The 16,725-nt window shown below is 40.9% G+C and overlaps 1 protein-coding gene across 2 annotated transcripts; it reads right to left on the bottom strand.

Moving 5' to 3' along the window:
• Nucleotides 1-9,115: 9,115 nt before the first annotated feature.
• Nucleotides 9,116-16,516, bottom strand: DCSTAMP (dendrocyte expressed seven transmembrane protein). 2 transcript variants are annotated; one of them, XM_032698468.1, is made up of 3 exons: nucleotides 15,491-16,516; nucleotides 9,944-10,255; nucleotides 9,116-9,262 (listed from the first exon to the last, which is right to left on the bottom strand). In XM_032698468.1, exons 1-3 carry the CDS (start codon nucleotides 16,514-16,516, stop codon nucleotides 9,167-9,169), a joined length of 1,434 nt encoding a protein of 477 aa, XP_032554359.1. In that variant the 3' UTR covers nucleotides 9,116-9,166. The 2 variants fall into 2 exon arrangements, with proteins under 2 accessions (XP_032554359.1, XP_032554368.1); XM_032698477.1 differs by having other exon boundaries at nucleotides 9,116-9,238; nucleotides 9,941-10,255.
• Nucleotides 16,517-16,725: the final 209 nt, after the last annotated feature.

Genomic DNA, 16,725 nt, shown 5'->3' on the forward strand with positions numbered 1-16,725 from the left:
GTAGTGTGGCAATAGCTCTGTACATTCTTAAAAGTAAGTAAGTTTGGGGATGATGTTTCTTAATGTTTATCCTTAGAAGGTATCAGCTACCCAGTAAAGTAAAAGTAATGAACAATGGTCTTTAAGCATTTTCTAAATTATTGCTCTGTTGGGTCACAGGACATGAATTTTAATTCTCTACTTTCATGTATTAGGAAGATCTCTGTTGTGCTTGGCAATGTGGTGAATTCTGTTAGCAGATGCTGAATTTTAGTTTTTAATTTTCCCTTCCTGGAAGGGGTCAGGTACAGAGAAATACTGATTCAGGAGAACACTAATTATTTTAGAGCTGGTGCCACATCTCCATGTCACTGTCTTTAAAGAACTTTATATATTTTTTCCCTGCCAACTACGCTACAAAACATTTCTTGGTGTGTTCAAGTATTCCCTTTGTTGCACCCTAAGCAAACCTATGCTAACCATACTCATAAACCTACAATACTGTTTTGTGTTCTGGCTCTATGGAGAGACATGCACCCATCACTTGAAGGCTTACGAAGTGGGATCACCAGAGCAAAAACATAATGCATTAATGTCAAAAACCTTTTTTTTTGTTGAAAATGTGAGTTTTTTCCCAATGTATGTCATACTTTGGGTGTTTGTAGGATAGGGTTCCTGATGAAAAAAAAAAAATCTCATTTGCTCAATTTATTTGATTTCCCTTTTGAGATGTAATTGTGTTTTTAGAAGCATGATTCTGTTACCATGTCTAGACAAGTTTTGTCTTGGAGAACTTGAATGTTGTTTAAAGTTGCATTTTCAGCTGTTATAGCTGTTCTTTTTAAGCAGCTGGCACTGGAGATTATTTAAGAGAGTGTCATGGTTTAATCCCAGCTGGCAGCTAAGTAGCACACAGCCAATTGCTCAATCCCCCTCAGTGAGATGGGGAAGAGCACTGGAAGAGTAAAAGAGAGACAACTCGTGATTTGAGATAAAACCAGTTTAATAGGTAAAGCAAAAGCTGTGCACACAAGTAAAGCAAAACAAGGAATTCATTCTCCACTGCCCACTGGAAGGCAGGTGTTCAGCCATCCCCAGGAAAGCACTCTGAATGTCCCCCTTTCCTTCTTCCTCCAACTTTATGTCCTGAGCATGATGTGGATTATCCCTGGGGTCTGTTGGGATCAGCTATCCCAGCTGTGTACCCTCCCAACTTTTTGTGCATCCTCAACCCCTTCTCTGATGGGGCAGTATAAGACGCAGAAAAGGCCTTGAAGCAGCCTAAGCGCTGCTCAGCAATAAAAAAAGTATCCTTGAATTATCAACACTTTTTCCAGCACAAATCCAAAGCATACCAGCCACCATGTAGAAAATTACCCCAGCCAAAACCAGCACAAAAAGAAACGAGGGCAACACAAAATCACCTATACAATGAGTTTATTGTCTTACGAGTGGAAAAAGTATAACCTGCACTGTGCAACTCACAGACCAAACAGACACAGAAAGTGTTGCATATTTTAAGACAGACACATTAAACATATGCTAATTACTATTACTTTTAATTCGATAGTGGAAAGCAGTCTCGCGGTTCCTACTATATTCACAGGCATCCAGCTGTGGATGAGTTTGTATGAGAAACAAACTCCTACTAGGTCGGTAGTTCTTGTGTCTCTAACAAAGGAGGATTTTCTCTCTAAGATGATTGAAGATAGTCATGGGGATGGTCAGAAGATCTAGCACAGGTTCCTGTTTCTCAGGTTGTCTTTGGGGTTGCAGAACAGCAGAACCAGGAATCCAGTGCTATTACAATGACTATTACAAGGAAACAGTTCACTGTTCAGTATAGACTTCTGTACTGCTATGTTCTGCATCTCAGTTTATTGTCCAGTGTCCCTCTGCAATCAACAGAGAAAGAGGTGTTTCTGGAATTTTATTCATCTCTGCATCAAGATCTAACACAGGTTAGATGAATCTATCTGGAGTTGTTCTCCTTTAGGATGAGATGGGTAGTTTTCTTGCGATGCGACTTTGTCTCCTTTGACTACAAAGACTGCTCAGCATATCTACCAGTGGTGTAGATGTCTTCTTTGCAGCTGCCTTCCACCTAGCCCACCTTTGCCTCTCAGGACTGCAACTTTCTTGTGTGAAGGATGCCTGTCTTTTTAATGTTTTGTCTCATCAAGGGTGCAAGTCAACCATGAATTCATTTTTTCTAATTAATCTTTTGCCACCTTGGAAGCAAAGGAGAAATCTGGTAAAAGTAAGGGGGAAAATGGGTAGAAGAAAGGATTCATTTCTACCTCTAGCAATAATTTATATATGTGTGCAGTCTTTCATCTGAGTCTGAAGACTCAAGGTTCATTATTAGAACCTTGCAAGTGCATCATATACCTGTGAGACAAGTAAATATAATAAGTAGAAGTTTATAGTTGTGAGAATTATGGATACTCAAGGACCTGAAATCTCTCAAGTGGTTGAATATATGTTGTTGCCTTATGTTCAACATCCAATGTTGGCTTAAGTTCGTTGCTCAAGGCCAAAATGACTCAGTTATGACAATGATACCCAAGAGTAAAGGATGACAGTCCTTTGGATACTGTGGGTATGCCTGAGCCTTTCAAATGTCCTTTGGGCTCCTGTGATACCTACTAAGATCAAAATGATACAAAAGATTCCAGATAATGAAAGGAACAAAGTGATTTTTCTACAAACAGGTGTTTTCACAGTGTGCTAGCAGCAAGTAGTTTTATCAGTTATATAGACACCCATTTTGTAAATTGAAATCTCCAAACTGTGAATGTGTGTTGTCTATGGAGAAATGTATGATGTCTTTAAGTTTCCTACTGATTTTTATTGGATTAGAAATGAGTAAGCATCTTTCTGTATAATTAACAAAGGATTCCTGATCCCTATGTTGGTACTTACTGCTCTGTGTTATGGACAGTTCTCCCAGTAGGAGTTATCCTTTAGTTTTGTTCTTAACAAATACCAATGGTTTTAATTCCAATGTCTCTTTAACTATTGTGCAGATGTCATGAAAGAAATCACCTGTATATTGTGAACTGGGATTTACACAAAATCATTTGTGGTATTTTTACATCCTTAGTGCAACAATTTATTGAGCCTGTCAGGTTTGTGATATTCATGAATATTCTCTTTGCCTTGACACATGCTGGCCCTAGTACCTGAATCCTGCCCCTAGCAGCCCTTGAGGAATGATGTGACATCAAAAACATTTCAATGGTGCTATTCAGGCACTCCTACTAAAGTTGAGACTGTTAGACTGCAAATCTCTGTTGTCCTTGTTCTTTTTCCACTTACATAAAGTATGCTGTAATGGTGGGATCTTCACAGGGGTGTAATGTTGGGGCTGCCTGGGTCCCTATTCCAAAACACCAGTAGTGAATGACAGCAGAGCCAAATACAGCAGAATGGTTTATTTTAGCAGGCATGTAGATTGGAATGCAATGGGATTACAGTTGTGTCAGCACAGGTCCTGAAGTGGAGCACTGGAAGGAGCACGAGTGGTCTTTCAGTCCTACCTCAGTCTCTAGAACCTGACAAGACTTCTGAATTCATCCTGCAGCCTCATCCCAGCTATCACTTGCTCATTACATTCTCAAGTTCTTGCTGGGTCTGTGCTATAACTGTTGTGCTAAGACAACTGATGCCACACGCTAGGTTGAAAAGGTGTCTTAGGGATGACTTCTGCAGCCCACACAGTTGTCTAGAGCCTTTCATGGGGAAGTAAGATAGTAATTGTTTCCCAGATGTTTGAATATTATCTCATTTAGCCATTATCCTCAGGCTTCTCCACGGCCTACTGAGAAAAATGTTTGCTTTCTTTGATTGTTCTTTTAATCTATTGGTCGCTCAGCTGGAGTAGACTATCTCTGATTGCTTTGAGAGCATTAAACCCCTTTTTCTCTGGAGCAATACATGTCCATATAGAGGAGCCAAGGACTTGTTTTGTCAAGCATAAAACACAGAACAGCCTTTCCTTGCTTAGTCTTCCCTTTGGGATCCTACTGGTTTCCTCCTATTTCTTGTTTAAAAAGGTTAAGGATTCAGATGCATTGTTAAAGTAAGGAAAAAACTCTGTTAACCGTATTTTTATCACTCTCCACAGCTGCCAGACAGAAATTTGGGATCGTTAGTACTCCATTCTCCCTGGTGATGTGGATTCCAGGGGAAGAAGCAGAAAAGGAATTTGGGAGATCTGATCCCTACACACATAATACTGCTTTCATCCTCATCATTTGCCAGAGAAAGCCTCGTATAGACAGCATGTGTTTATTGCCCAATTGTTAGCTATCAGTTCACTGCCTGTGAAAGCTCATGGCTGTGGTGCAGCTACATCTGCAGTGCTTCTCTCCTCAGCCTAAAGTACAGGGGATGGATCTCTGCAGAGCAGCGGTACTGGGACATGTGGCAGTACTGGGCCACTGGAGGGCAGGGCAGGTACAATGTATCAGGTATGAAACGAGAAGGAGAGTGCTCTCATGCACAGCAGCACCCGTGAAGCATGTTTACGCGTTTTGGAATCTGTGCCCCTAAAGTCGACAATAACATCCCTATTTTCAGGCTTTATTTCATGATCATCAGAGAGTGATCCTTTCATCCTTACTTTCCACTTTTGCAATGTAAAGCCGAACAGAGGAAAGGCTTTGCTTATTCATTTCTTCTTTAATTGCACCTCTGAGCTATTTAAACTGTGATGAAAACAGAGTGAGTCAGTGTGATAATATTGATAGAGCAGGAGTCAGGGAGAAAGCAGTTGTAAACCCAGCATCCTCTGACTTTGCACACCCAGCTGCTCTCACAAAATGCTGCAACAAAACTAGCACAAAGGAAAAGAAGCCTTTAGCTTGGCTGTGAAGCCAGCCAGGTCTGGGGGTATGCAGTGGTGATAAGGAGAGTTCCGTAAACAAGGTTGCTGAAAGGAAATGTCCTTGTTTGTATTGTGCTCCAGAAGGGTCAGGAGCACTAGCATGTCTCTCTGAATTATCTTCACAAGACAATTAGGTCAGCCTTTCATTAATTTTACAAACTAGATTTGATCCAATTGGAGGATTTTTCACAGTAAATCAAACAGCTTCTACACTAGCGAAGGACGTTTAAAAAGGAAGTTGAGCTCTGCTGTGAACTGAGGGAAGGAGAGGGAGGAATGAGTCAAAACCCAAATTCAGACTTCTCCTCAGACTCTTCTGAGTGCAGAGTGCATTTCTGACAAGTTCTACAGAGGCATTTAGAGAAAATGTCCAGTAACATGAAAGATATTAAAAAATTCTATTATACAAACAAATGAATAAATAAAGTCCCTAATTTCAACTACACCTTTAGTTCAGCAGAAAGAAAAGAAGTACATGCTTTTATGTATGGAGAAGAATTTTCTATTGGACCTGAAGAAAACATACTAAAAGAGGAAAGAAGACCATGAATGACAAAGACAGGGGAAAAGAGCCAAAATAAAATGTAATAAATCTGAGGAGATGGTAGACAAGAAGAGGAACAGAAATAATTGTGAATGGAATGCTGGGGATTTTTTGTAACTCGTAGACTTTTTTTTTTTTTTTTTTAAGAAAAAGGAACAATGTAATCCTGAGGTTGAGGGTTATGGTAAACGGAGAGGCCAAAGAAATAGCTGAACAACTTGCAGAGGAGACAGCTGAAGATAAACAAATCCCCAGACTTCCCCTGCTCATAAGACAGAAAAAAATGGGAAAAAACAAAAAGCCAATAAGGTCTGCAGAGAATGAAAAGTATGTCTCTGTGTAATGCCAAGGGAGAGACAGACCTACCTTTTCATCTGTACAACTCAAGAGGACCACGGGGCAGCTGAAGAAATAGGACTAGTACTGTAGGTAAGGGTAAGAATTTTCCTACCACTGAGATAAAACTCAATGCCTTTGAGACACAGAAGGTGAATTTGATTTAGAATTTAAAAAAAAAAAGTGCAGAATATGCCACTTTCCCCAATAATCCAGGTTGAGGGAGATGGGGAAGAGCAAATTTATCTCCTTTGCCTGCCATTCAGCTCATCTCCGGCACACAGATATGCACATGCATGGTCACACAAACAGAGTGCATTAGTCCATTCAAGTATGTGACTCTAGTATGAGTGTAATGGTAACAATATTTGTCAGGTGGCACCTTGCTGCTGGCACAGCATATTCACAAATTAAAACAAGGTTTTGCTGTGAATGTTCAATATTTTATCTGCAAAGGTTTGCATAAAAGTTACTAAATCACAGAATGGCTGCAGCTGTCAGACACCTCTAGAGATATTTGCTCCAGCCCTGCTCCTCTGAGTTACTCAAAGCCACGTCTTTCAGTATCTCCAAGGATGGAGATTCCATTACCTCTCTGGGCATCCTGTTCCTGCATTTGACCACCCTCACAGTAAAAATGTTTTTCTTGTGTTTCAGTGATATACCAGTCAATTTACTGGCCTTTATGTTTGGAAATAGCTTCCAGGGGAAATTGCTCCATCACCTTCCCACAGATTGAGATGAGGCTGAGAAACCTGTTAGTTAGAAGATCCTCCTTCTTGCCCAGCTAGAAGGTGGGAGGGTCATTTGCTTTCTTCCAGTCCTCAGTAAACTTTCCTGATCACCATGACCTTTTACAGATAATTGAGAGTTGCCTCACAGTGACATCATCCAGCACCCTCAACACCCATGGGTACCTCCAATCATGTTGTATGGAATTAAGTATGAGCTGTTTGTTTAATTGCTCTCTAGACATATCATCCTTCATAGGGGGTAAGTCTTCCTTGCTCCAGCCTTTCCCTCTGGTCTGAGGGGTCTGGTATGGCTAAAAACCAGTACTACCTGTAAAGACTAAGACCCAGAAAAACCTTGGGTTTTTCCATGTCTTCTATCACTTGTAGTGTGATCAATCATCTAGGTAAAATGTTTACCAGAACTGAACATATTGTACAGAATTACAATTAGCTTACCAAGAAGGATTGTCTTTTGTCACTGTCATGAGTCTTGCCAATTTGGAGGGCAAACTAAGCAGTACTTAGTTAACTGCCCTGTCAGGTAGTGGTGGGAGCCACAGAATTCACACAACATTGTTCTGTGACCCTGCAAGGCTCTTCTTCATACTAGGCTGAATTTCCTTAAGTAAACAAAAAGTGCAGACATGGCATTGTCCTGAGAGTATTCTCCAAGACTCAAAGTCTTGACAGATTTAGGCATCTCTCCCAACTATTGATTGTTATCTGAGTCATTTTGATAAACCATTCTCATGGGCTGTAAAGCTTTTGATTGCTCCTTGCAGAACAATAGAGAGAAAAGGTATGCTGGGTGGCAACACCATCAAACAGGAAAGGCAAGAGACTCCAAAACAAGTTTTGCCTCCTGATGCCAAGTGAAGCAGGTGGTGTTTTGTAGTAGTGCTCTTATTCAGACTTGCCCCAACCTTTGGGCATAGTGTTCAGTAGGAGATTTGGGCTTCTCACCAGTCTGTCCTTTGAGACTGAAAGGAGCACATCTAACTCCTGCCAGCAATGAACTTGCCGGAACTCTGACTAAAATGTTCTTGCTGACATTTAACTCTTCCCCTTTAATCTGCAATGACAACAAGACTGTATCCTTTTGTCAATAGTACCTGGATAGCTAGTCTGTAAATCCAAATTTAGAGCAACCTTCTAATTGCTTCTCTTTCACCAGAATGCTTCTTGCTACTGGTCCTTGACAGCAGTACCTGAGATACAAACAGACACCCTGCTACTATCCAGGGCTGTCCCACTTTAGCAAAAAAGGATATACTCAAGCCTCTCGGAGACATTCAGCACAACCCTCAGTAATGCTTCGGTTGAGCACCATTTTCTAGAGACAAACTGTTGTCACACCAGCAACCTGAACCACCTGTGTCCATGGAGGAGTGAGGCTTTGGAAGGCCCAAAGAAAAACAGACTTGGTGTTTTTCGGTTTTTTAGGTGGAAAATAACTTCTGACACTTGCTAGACAGTTTTAAGTCAGTCTTTATTCATTCAGATAACAGAGACATTGATCAGTGGCTGTCCTGCCACCATGCATGTATTATAGAGGAACAGAGTAGAATTTCCTGTTATGCAACCTAAAAAAAGGAGCTGGCTGTGGCTGAAAATCAAGAGTACACTGCCTGCTGGATAGATTTTTAGGTCTACATTAAATTTAGCTCTACATTAAATCTCTAGCACTTTGTCAGTCGTTCCTGTGTCTTTAGGGTTTTTACATTTGCTCCTGTGTTATATGAAGGTCACATCACCAATGTCAGTTGAACAGGTGAAGCACTGAGTATCACACTTCAGTATTGGCTCAGTTTTATTTCACTGAAGGCAATGGTGACTTAGGCAATGTAATTAAGCCCATTTTTGCCACTTATGCAAGCTTCCTCAGATTTCAAGATTCGAAACATTCACCTTTGCTTATATCTCCTACACTTCAAAGCTCTCTCATCTGCACCCACACCACCTGATTCCTCTGTGCTCTCGTGAGCATTCTCACTTCTACATGTTACATCACCTCTCTCATGATCATCAAAGACATGGTACAATCTGAATTAGTGATACAGTCTATGGATATGTGGAAGTAGGAGACTAAGACCAAGTGAGGAATTCTGGATGGGAGACTAGGTAGGAGACTGGGAGCTAGGGATGGCAAATAACCAGGCTGAAGGATTTGTGGCAGTTGAGGGTTGAGAAATAGATAGAAATTACTAGAAACACCTAAGCCCTGGTTCTTGTCCATCCCAGAAGGAAATAGACAGCCTCTGCTGTGTCTTCTATCTTCAGTCTCTGGCAATGTAAAGACAAACCTGCTGCTGTCATTACATCTTCTGTTAGCTCAACCCAAAGAGGTTTGTGCTGTAGTCCTAAAAGGTCCAAACTGTTTGATTGCTTTTAGATAGAAGAACAGATTCTCCATGAATTTGTAAAGTACCAGATAATGCAGACCCAAGGTTGAAAAACGAGTGTTAATGCAATCCAGAGCAATCTGTGATAAACTGCACAGTATCTACAATGCCTTCTTTTTAACACTTTTCAAAAATACTGATGCTCAGCCTTTGAGTTTGATATTTTTACATTTTTAAATTGACATTCCACAGGAAAGATGGTGCAAAATGCAGGTCCCTGTGGAGCTAAAGCATTTCAGCCATATCCAAAGATTCACTTGGTCTTTTTCACACTATGTTGTCATTTTGCCACACTCCTTTCTTTCTTCCACACTGCCTCTGTTGCCTTGAGTATTGGAAACCAAAAACTGACCTGAAAAGAAAGAAATATGATCATAGTGCTACTGAGTTAGAGATCACCCAAACTCTAATAGCTTGTATAGTCAGTATTGAAGGCTGTAAAAAAAATGAAACCTAAACAAACTATATGTATCTGCAGCTATCTATCTGGACTTGCCATAGGTAAGTGTGTGTTTGTTATTTCCGTTAGTGTATAAATACATATAGATACAAGATAAATGTTCTTGCAGGCAGAAAAGTTCTGTTTCCTAATGGTATTTGCAATCATACTGTGTTTTAAAAAGAAACATATCACCTTCTGTTTTTCTAAGAGTTAAGTGAACATCTTTCTCAACATTTAGAGGCTACTCTTACTGCCTAACACTTGCTGTCTGTGTTGCAGGAATACTCTTTGTGCTTTTCATATGTTCATGAAAATGAAGCTTCTTCTCTGGAGAACTCTGAATCTGAGAAGTATTTTCTTACCAGCACACAGTCATTTGCATGTACTGATGTCATGTCTGAGGCATGTGTGTTGAAGGACAGAACAAAACAATTAGATGATCTAATCTCAGTATTAGGTAACTTGTCTCTGCCCCCTGAGCAGGACACCACTGGGGAAAGTCAATAATGTGCTAATAAATAATTGAAGTTAACAAGTGTTTAAGTATTTCCTGGATCTGGCTACCACCCTGCAAGAGAAAGATTTATTTTTTCCCTAGAGCTGATGGCTTACCCTTCTAGCAAACATGTTCTTCACAGTTTTCTCTTGTAGCTTTGCTCTTTTCTTGAGTAATTTTGCATGCAAATGATGTATCCGTTTCATCGCAGCGTCAGGATAAAAAGAAGTTGACACAAGTATTTTAAGTTGGGTCAGGAGGCCAGAGAATAATCCAAAAGTTATTAAGAAGAAGATGATGACCCCAAGCTGGATCCACGCCGTGGAGAGAGCAAGCTCTGGATGAGGGATGCAGTCATGCTTAAACAAAGGGATCTTGAAAGAATCAGTCTTCGCAATATGCTTTGCGATATGAATAATAATCTCATTCCTCTGCACAAGAAAAGGGGAAAAAAAGTTGATTATGGTACTGATTGCCTCCTTTCTTAATATTTCTGCTATTGAACATTCAGATTTACAAAGGAACATAAGTCATCTAGTCCATCTAGCGTCTGTATATGGTGTGCTCATAACAGTACATTTATTAGCTATTTAGAAATGTTTCAGACTGTATTTTCACCATTTCTCTTGGGAGACTGTCACATATTTTGGACTGTTAAGAACTTATCTTCTCAGTGGCTCTGATAGAGAAATATTTAACTAATCTGGTTATAATGGTTTAATATTTTCCGACTCTCACAACTCTGCTCAGATCCTCTGCTGGAGGGTCCTTCCTCCAGGGTAAAACTGCAGAGCAGAGTGTTACCATCCCTTTGGTTGTGTCTCAGCGTGTGATCATCAACGTTTCCATACCACCCAGGCAGGTGCTCTGACCACAAGGTTATCAGGCAAGCAAAGCCACCTCTCTTCCTCCAGTAGGCACCTTTGCTTAGAAGACCTGATGACTTTCACTGCTTGTGGACTGAAATGCTGAATGAGAGAGAGTAAATTAGATATGCTGCTGGGACCAGTATTTCATACTAGCAGGCAACTTTCTACTCGGCCTGTAGGAACACTGCTGGGACACTGAGTCACCCAGCCCTCTTTTCTGACCACGTCAGGGAGATGTGTAGCTCTGCCTTGTAGCTCTTCTAATCATTCTACAGAGGCCAGGCACTTCTGCTAGATGCTCACTGGAAAAATAAGGTTCCCAAAGCATGCTACCCATTTTCAGCCTGTTAGACTTTCCTGGACATTACCCTCTTCGAATCCATCTCAGTACCTTTTATTCCTAAACTGAACCAACTGCATTAGAGACTCAATATGAAAGAGGGGTACCAGTGCACAAAGAACGTTGTTGTTCATGCTAATTAATAAACATCTCAGGAAGTTGTTCAGTCTGTCCTGCTCACCCAGCTTCCTTGACTCTCTGAGATTAGCAGCCCTGAGGCTTGTTATGACAAATCTGTTGAGATTGAATTTTACATTTTAATGTAACTAGCCTTCCTTGGGGAACTAGAAAAAGTCTGATGATAGCATCATTCTCTGTTTTTGGGGAGTCAACCAGCTTTCCACAGGAGTGAACAGTGAACACAAAGAGAGCAAATTCATAGTACAAGACCCATGACATGGTCAGGCTCAGGCCTTCTGTCCATGGGTAGTGGGACTAAGCTCCTTCTTTGCCCTGTCTTGGGTCAGACCCAAGGCAGGCCATGATAAGAGGCTGCCCTCAAGGTACGAAGGATAGAAACACAGGCAAAACCACACACAGCAGCACACAGCAAATAGTGAGGTTATAACTGGTTGCTTAGGGTTGTGCTCAATTGGGTTTTTAATATCTCCAGGGACGGAGCCTTCACACCCTGTCTCAGAAACTTGTTCTACTGTTTGATCACCTGAAGAGTAAATAAAAAAATTATTTCCTTTATTTTCTGCCATTTTCCTCTTCTCCCAGAGCATGAGAAGGGTCACAGAATCATAGAATCGTTAAGGTTGGAAAAGACCTCCAAGATCACTGAGTCCAACGTGACCAAATACCATCATATCAACTAGACCATAGCACTAAATGTCACATCAAGTTGTTTCTTGAACGCTTCCAAGGATGGTGACTCCATTACTTCCCTGGGCAGCCTGGTCCAGTTCTTGACAACTCTTTCCGTGAGGAAATTCTTCCATAGTCTGAATCCTCTTTCTTACACCCGACCCCCCATCAGATATTTTTGTACACTGATGAGATATCCCTGAGCCATCTCTCCTTCAGACTGAGCAGCCCCAGCCTCAACTAATGTGACAGATACTTCAGTCTTTTAATCATCTTTTTGACCCTTTCTTTGACCTCTCACTCCAGTATATGCCCCTCTTTCACTGGGTCTCACCAGTGCTAAGCAGCAGAGAAGGATCACCTCCCAGAGCTTGCTGGCAATGCTCTGCCTAATGCAGCCCAAGGCAGTACTTTCTTTGCCATAAGGGCACATTGCAGACTTGTGGTCAACTTGGTGTCCATCAGAACTTTCAGGGCCTTTTTCTGCAAGGCCACCTCCTAGCCAGTTAGTCCCCAGTATGTACAGTGCATGGAGTTATTTCTCTCTAAGGACTGTAAGACATGGCATGTTGCTTTGCTGAATATTGTGAGGTTCCTCTTGGCCCAATTCTATAGCCTTTTCTAGTCACCCTGAATGATAGCACAATCCACTGGTGTTTCAGACACTCTTCCCAGTTTTATATTGTCTGCAGGCTTGTGTGACTACAATCTGTTCCTCTGTGCAGACCTTTAATGAAGAGGTTAAACAACACAGGATCCCGTGTCTACTCCTGAAGGACATCAGAAGTGACTTTGTACCACTAGTCAGAACCTTTTGAGTCCAACAGGTCAGCCAATTTTCAGTTCACGTCACTCTCCATTTACCTATCCCACACTTCATCAGTTTGTCAATAAGGATGTTGTCTTCCAGTATTCCAGCACAGGAAAACTTCATAAATGCACAGTCAGCATCCACTGTTCTCCCTTCATCCAGCAACCCAGTGTTTGTATCATAGGTTGTTAGATTGGTCAAGAAGATTTAGCCTTTATAAATCCATCCTTAATACTCTTAATATGTTTCCTGACCTTCACGTGTATGCAAATGAATTCCATGATTATATTCTCTGTTAGCTTCCCAGGTATCAAGGTAAGACTGACCCAATTGTAGTTTCCTGAATCCTCCTTCTTACTCTTGCTGAAGATGTGAATAACATTTGCTTTCTTCCACTCTTCAGGAACCCTTTTCAGGCCCCATGACATTTCAAAGACAATCAAGAGTGGTCTCACAGTGACATTATCCAGCATCCTCAGCACCCATGGGTGTTTCCCATCACGTCCCATGCATTTACTTGGTTAGATGTTCCCTATCCTGATCCTTCTCAGCCAAGGGTAAATCCTCCTTGCTCCAGATTCACTCTTATCTCAAAGGCCTGGGATTTCAAGTAAAGGAAGAACTGAAGATGACATTCAGTACCTTAGGCTTTTGTGTTGTCTTTTATTGCCATCAGGACTCCTCCTGCTATTCCCAGTAAACCTACATTTCCCCTTGTCTTTCTTTTGCTGCTAATGGACCTGTAGAAGCCCTCTGTGCTGCCTTTCACCTGCCTCACCTGATTCAGCTCCAGGTGAGCTTTGGCTCTCCTGCCCCCATCCTTCTGCAATAGAAAGTGTATCTAAATTCCCCCCGGAACAGTTGTCTCTTCTTTCACCTCCTCTATGCTTCTTTTTTAATGTTTGAGCTTTTTTCAGGAGCTCCTTGCTGACCCATGCTGGCATCCCACTGCCTTTGCTTGATTTAGTTGAGATGAATAATTCTTGAGATTGGAGTAGGTGATTTTTTAATATCAGCTAGCTCTCCTGAACCCTTGCTCTCTCAAGGACCCCCAGGGGACCAGAACCGTATCACAAGCTGGGCTGCTGATGTTAGATCACAGCTGCTGTGCAGCAGTAGGGTTCACATGAAGTATAAAACTCCCTTAGCACATAGAGCAATCAGTCTCCTCAACATATTTCACATTAGACAGACTGACTAGATGATTAAATCCTCTTTGCTTTTGCACAAGAATCTGAAATCTGCAGGATGGATCTGATTTGTTATATGTGTGCGGATTGCACAGTTACAGTGAATCCAATGGCTTTGACATTTACCTTCCTTAAAGAAGGTTCAGGTAACAATTAGAAAGGTAACAATTAGATGCTGGTGGCCTCCATACCCTAGGAAAGGTGTTTTTTCACTGAAACAATCTGTGAACATTTGGCTTATGACTGCCATACTGAATTTTTCTGTTCTTTGCTAAAGTAAAACTAGTCAATAATTTAATTTTTATCCCATGGAAGAGTTTGATATTTTGATATACAATACAAAATATTGACAGAATTTCACCAGCAGCTTGACTTCATTCCAGCTGGTTTCATTTGTAGCTCACATTTGCTGGAAGTGCTCCCCTTCCTCAAGGATGCTGTGCACTATATCTCCTCTCCCCTTCATGATACAGTCCCAACCACATGAACATCCCACAACACACTGGGACAACCAATCTGCTACAACACTGTCTAAGCTGAATCTGCAATGGTTTAGCAGTGTGTCATAGAAAATGTAGCCTGGCTGAAGAAGCTCAGAGGTTCAATATGTTACATATGGAAAAGTGACAAAGAATCTCTCTGCCAAATATTGTACATCCTGTTCTGTATGCTTGTGATTTCAAGCAATGCACTTATTGCATTGCTCACCTTAATAATCTTACTCTGTGAAACTGATTAATTTTTAGGGGATGGAGAAAAATGGGAATGAATACTCATTATTATGAGATCTAAGAAGTAACAGAAAATGCTGAGTAAGAAAAAATTATAGAAGAAAGAGCATATACCATATTGTACTAACAGTCAAGCATTTCCTTGAAACCTTTTTATCTTGAAAGTATCAAAGGGTTATATACTTTCACAAAGTGTTTTAAGCCTGATCTTGCAAGCTATCGAACTGGACAGATTTCCTTTGCACTAAAAGCACCATATGGGTCACACATTCCAGTGGTGGAATCTCCACCTTTAGGAGCATTCAGACAAGACCCTGAGCAACCCGATCTGCCTCTGAAATTGTCCTTGTTTTGAGCAAGAGGTTGGTCTAGATGGCCTCCAGACTTACCTTACAACCTAACTACTCTATGGTTCTCTATGCCACTGCTGCTCCTGCTGCAGTGGAGCAGGACTTGAGAACCTTGAGATTCCAGTAATGTGCTATTATTTGGCGTGCATGCACCATGCATACAACTGATGAGTTCCTCACACTACTCAGCGAAAGAAAGATAGGCATCTATTGCATCAGTGTCACAGTGACTTTTGACTATAAAAGTGGTGCTTCACAAATGTCAGCATTGTGAGTGTCCCATTTTAAGCTTCTGGTTTTCTTCATATATATAAATGGAAGAAGGAAAGTCCTTCTAATATTTACCATTCTCTAGAAAATTGATGGTGCTCTGGAAAGTGCAGACAACTGTCTGGTTCAATCCAAAATATGTATCTGTGATGGCAATGTCCCTTTTTGAAATCAGTGATATTCCATGAAAGAACTGATGGCTCATTGGCTATATGTCTGCTCTTGCAGCTGCTGAAGACGAAGGGAAATTTTTCAAAACTAAACTAAGAAATGTACAGTACTGATAAGTACTTACATTCTGAGAGAGGCTGAGTTGAATCTCTAGATCCGGTACTTCTTGAAGATATTTATTCACAGAAATAATTAACCAATAAAACAAATAGTCTACTGCAGCAAACAGAAGCCAGATGCAAAGATGAATAATTACAGGGAGAAAAAAATACAGCATTTTTTTCCTGTCTTTTCTTGTGAAACAGAAAGATGGGATTGTCACATAATCTTTTCTTTCTTTTCTGTTAAGTGGCAAAAGACATGGTTTCTGCTGTTGCTTTTGGTGCTCATCAAATGCAATGAACTCTTTTGTGATATAAGTATTTTTAAATTTGGTACTGTGAGAACCCAAAAATTTTTTGATAAAGAGGCCAGTTCCAAAAGAAACTAGAAAAATCCCAGTGACAGGCAACACTTTCTGGCCTATGTAGGGCAGTATAGTCAGCATAAAATATATCTGGTTAGCAACTCTCTGGATTTCTTGCTTTGTGTCATTTAGCTCTTGTTTTAATGCATCATCTGAAACTGAATAAGATGGTGTGAATTCATGCTTTAAGATCACTATATCTTTAGGTAGTACAGTGGAAAGCTTGGCTGACTCGTAAATCCATTTCACTGCCTCAACATAATATTTTATCAAGGCAAATTGCTCATGCTTCAAATGACAGGTTATGGTGTCTGCCAGAACTTTTAGGTTGTGAAAAATATTTTGGATGTTGTTGGCCACCATGACACCTGTGCCAGCAGTAATAAGAGCGTTCCTGCCATTTTTCAGTCCACAGGAAAAAAGGAACAGGACACTAAAACAGCGCAGGTGCTTGAAACAGAAGAGCATGATAGAAAACAAGATCCAGATGAATCCAGAAATCAGTAAGGGACCCAAAGAGTGGTGTGCCAGGGAGAAGTGCATGCCAAGGAAAAAAAGAAAGCTGGAGAGGAAGCCAACTGCAAGGCAAACTCCAAAAAGCTTCATCCAAGACTTCCAGCCAGGCTTCCTTTCAGATATAAAAATTTCCCATGTGTTCTGGGCTATTGAGACAAATGTTCGCATTTTCTCCTGATTGTTGCTGACACTGTGATAGCTCAAACTAAAAGGAAAGAAAAAGAAAAATACTGTTAGTTACAGGATCATGCTATTGACAATAATGTGCTTTTAACTGGCTTCACAGTTTTAACTGCATTTCTCCACACTGCAAAAAATGCAGGTCTGACTTATGTGGGGCCGAACCTCCGCACGTGAAATCCAAATATTTGTCCTCA

This window comes from Chiroxiphia lanceolata, chromosome 1, assembly GCF_009829145.1.
Source record: "Chiroxiphia lanceolata isolate bChiLan1 chromosome 1, bChiLan1.pri, whole genome shotgun sequence".
NCBI classification, from domain to species: domain Eukaryota; kingdom Metazoa; phylum Chordata; class Aves; order Passeriformes; family Pipridae; genus Chiroxiphia; species Chiroxiphia lanceolata.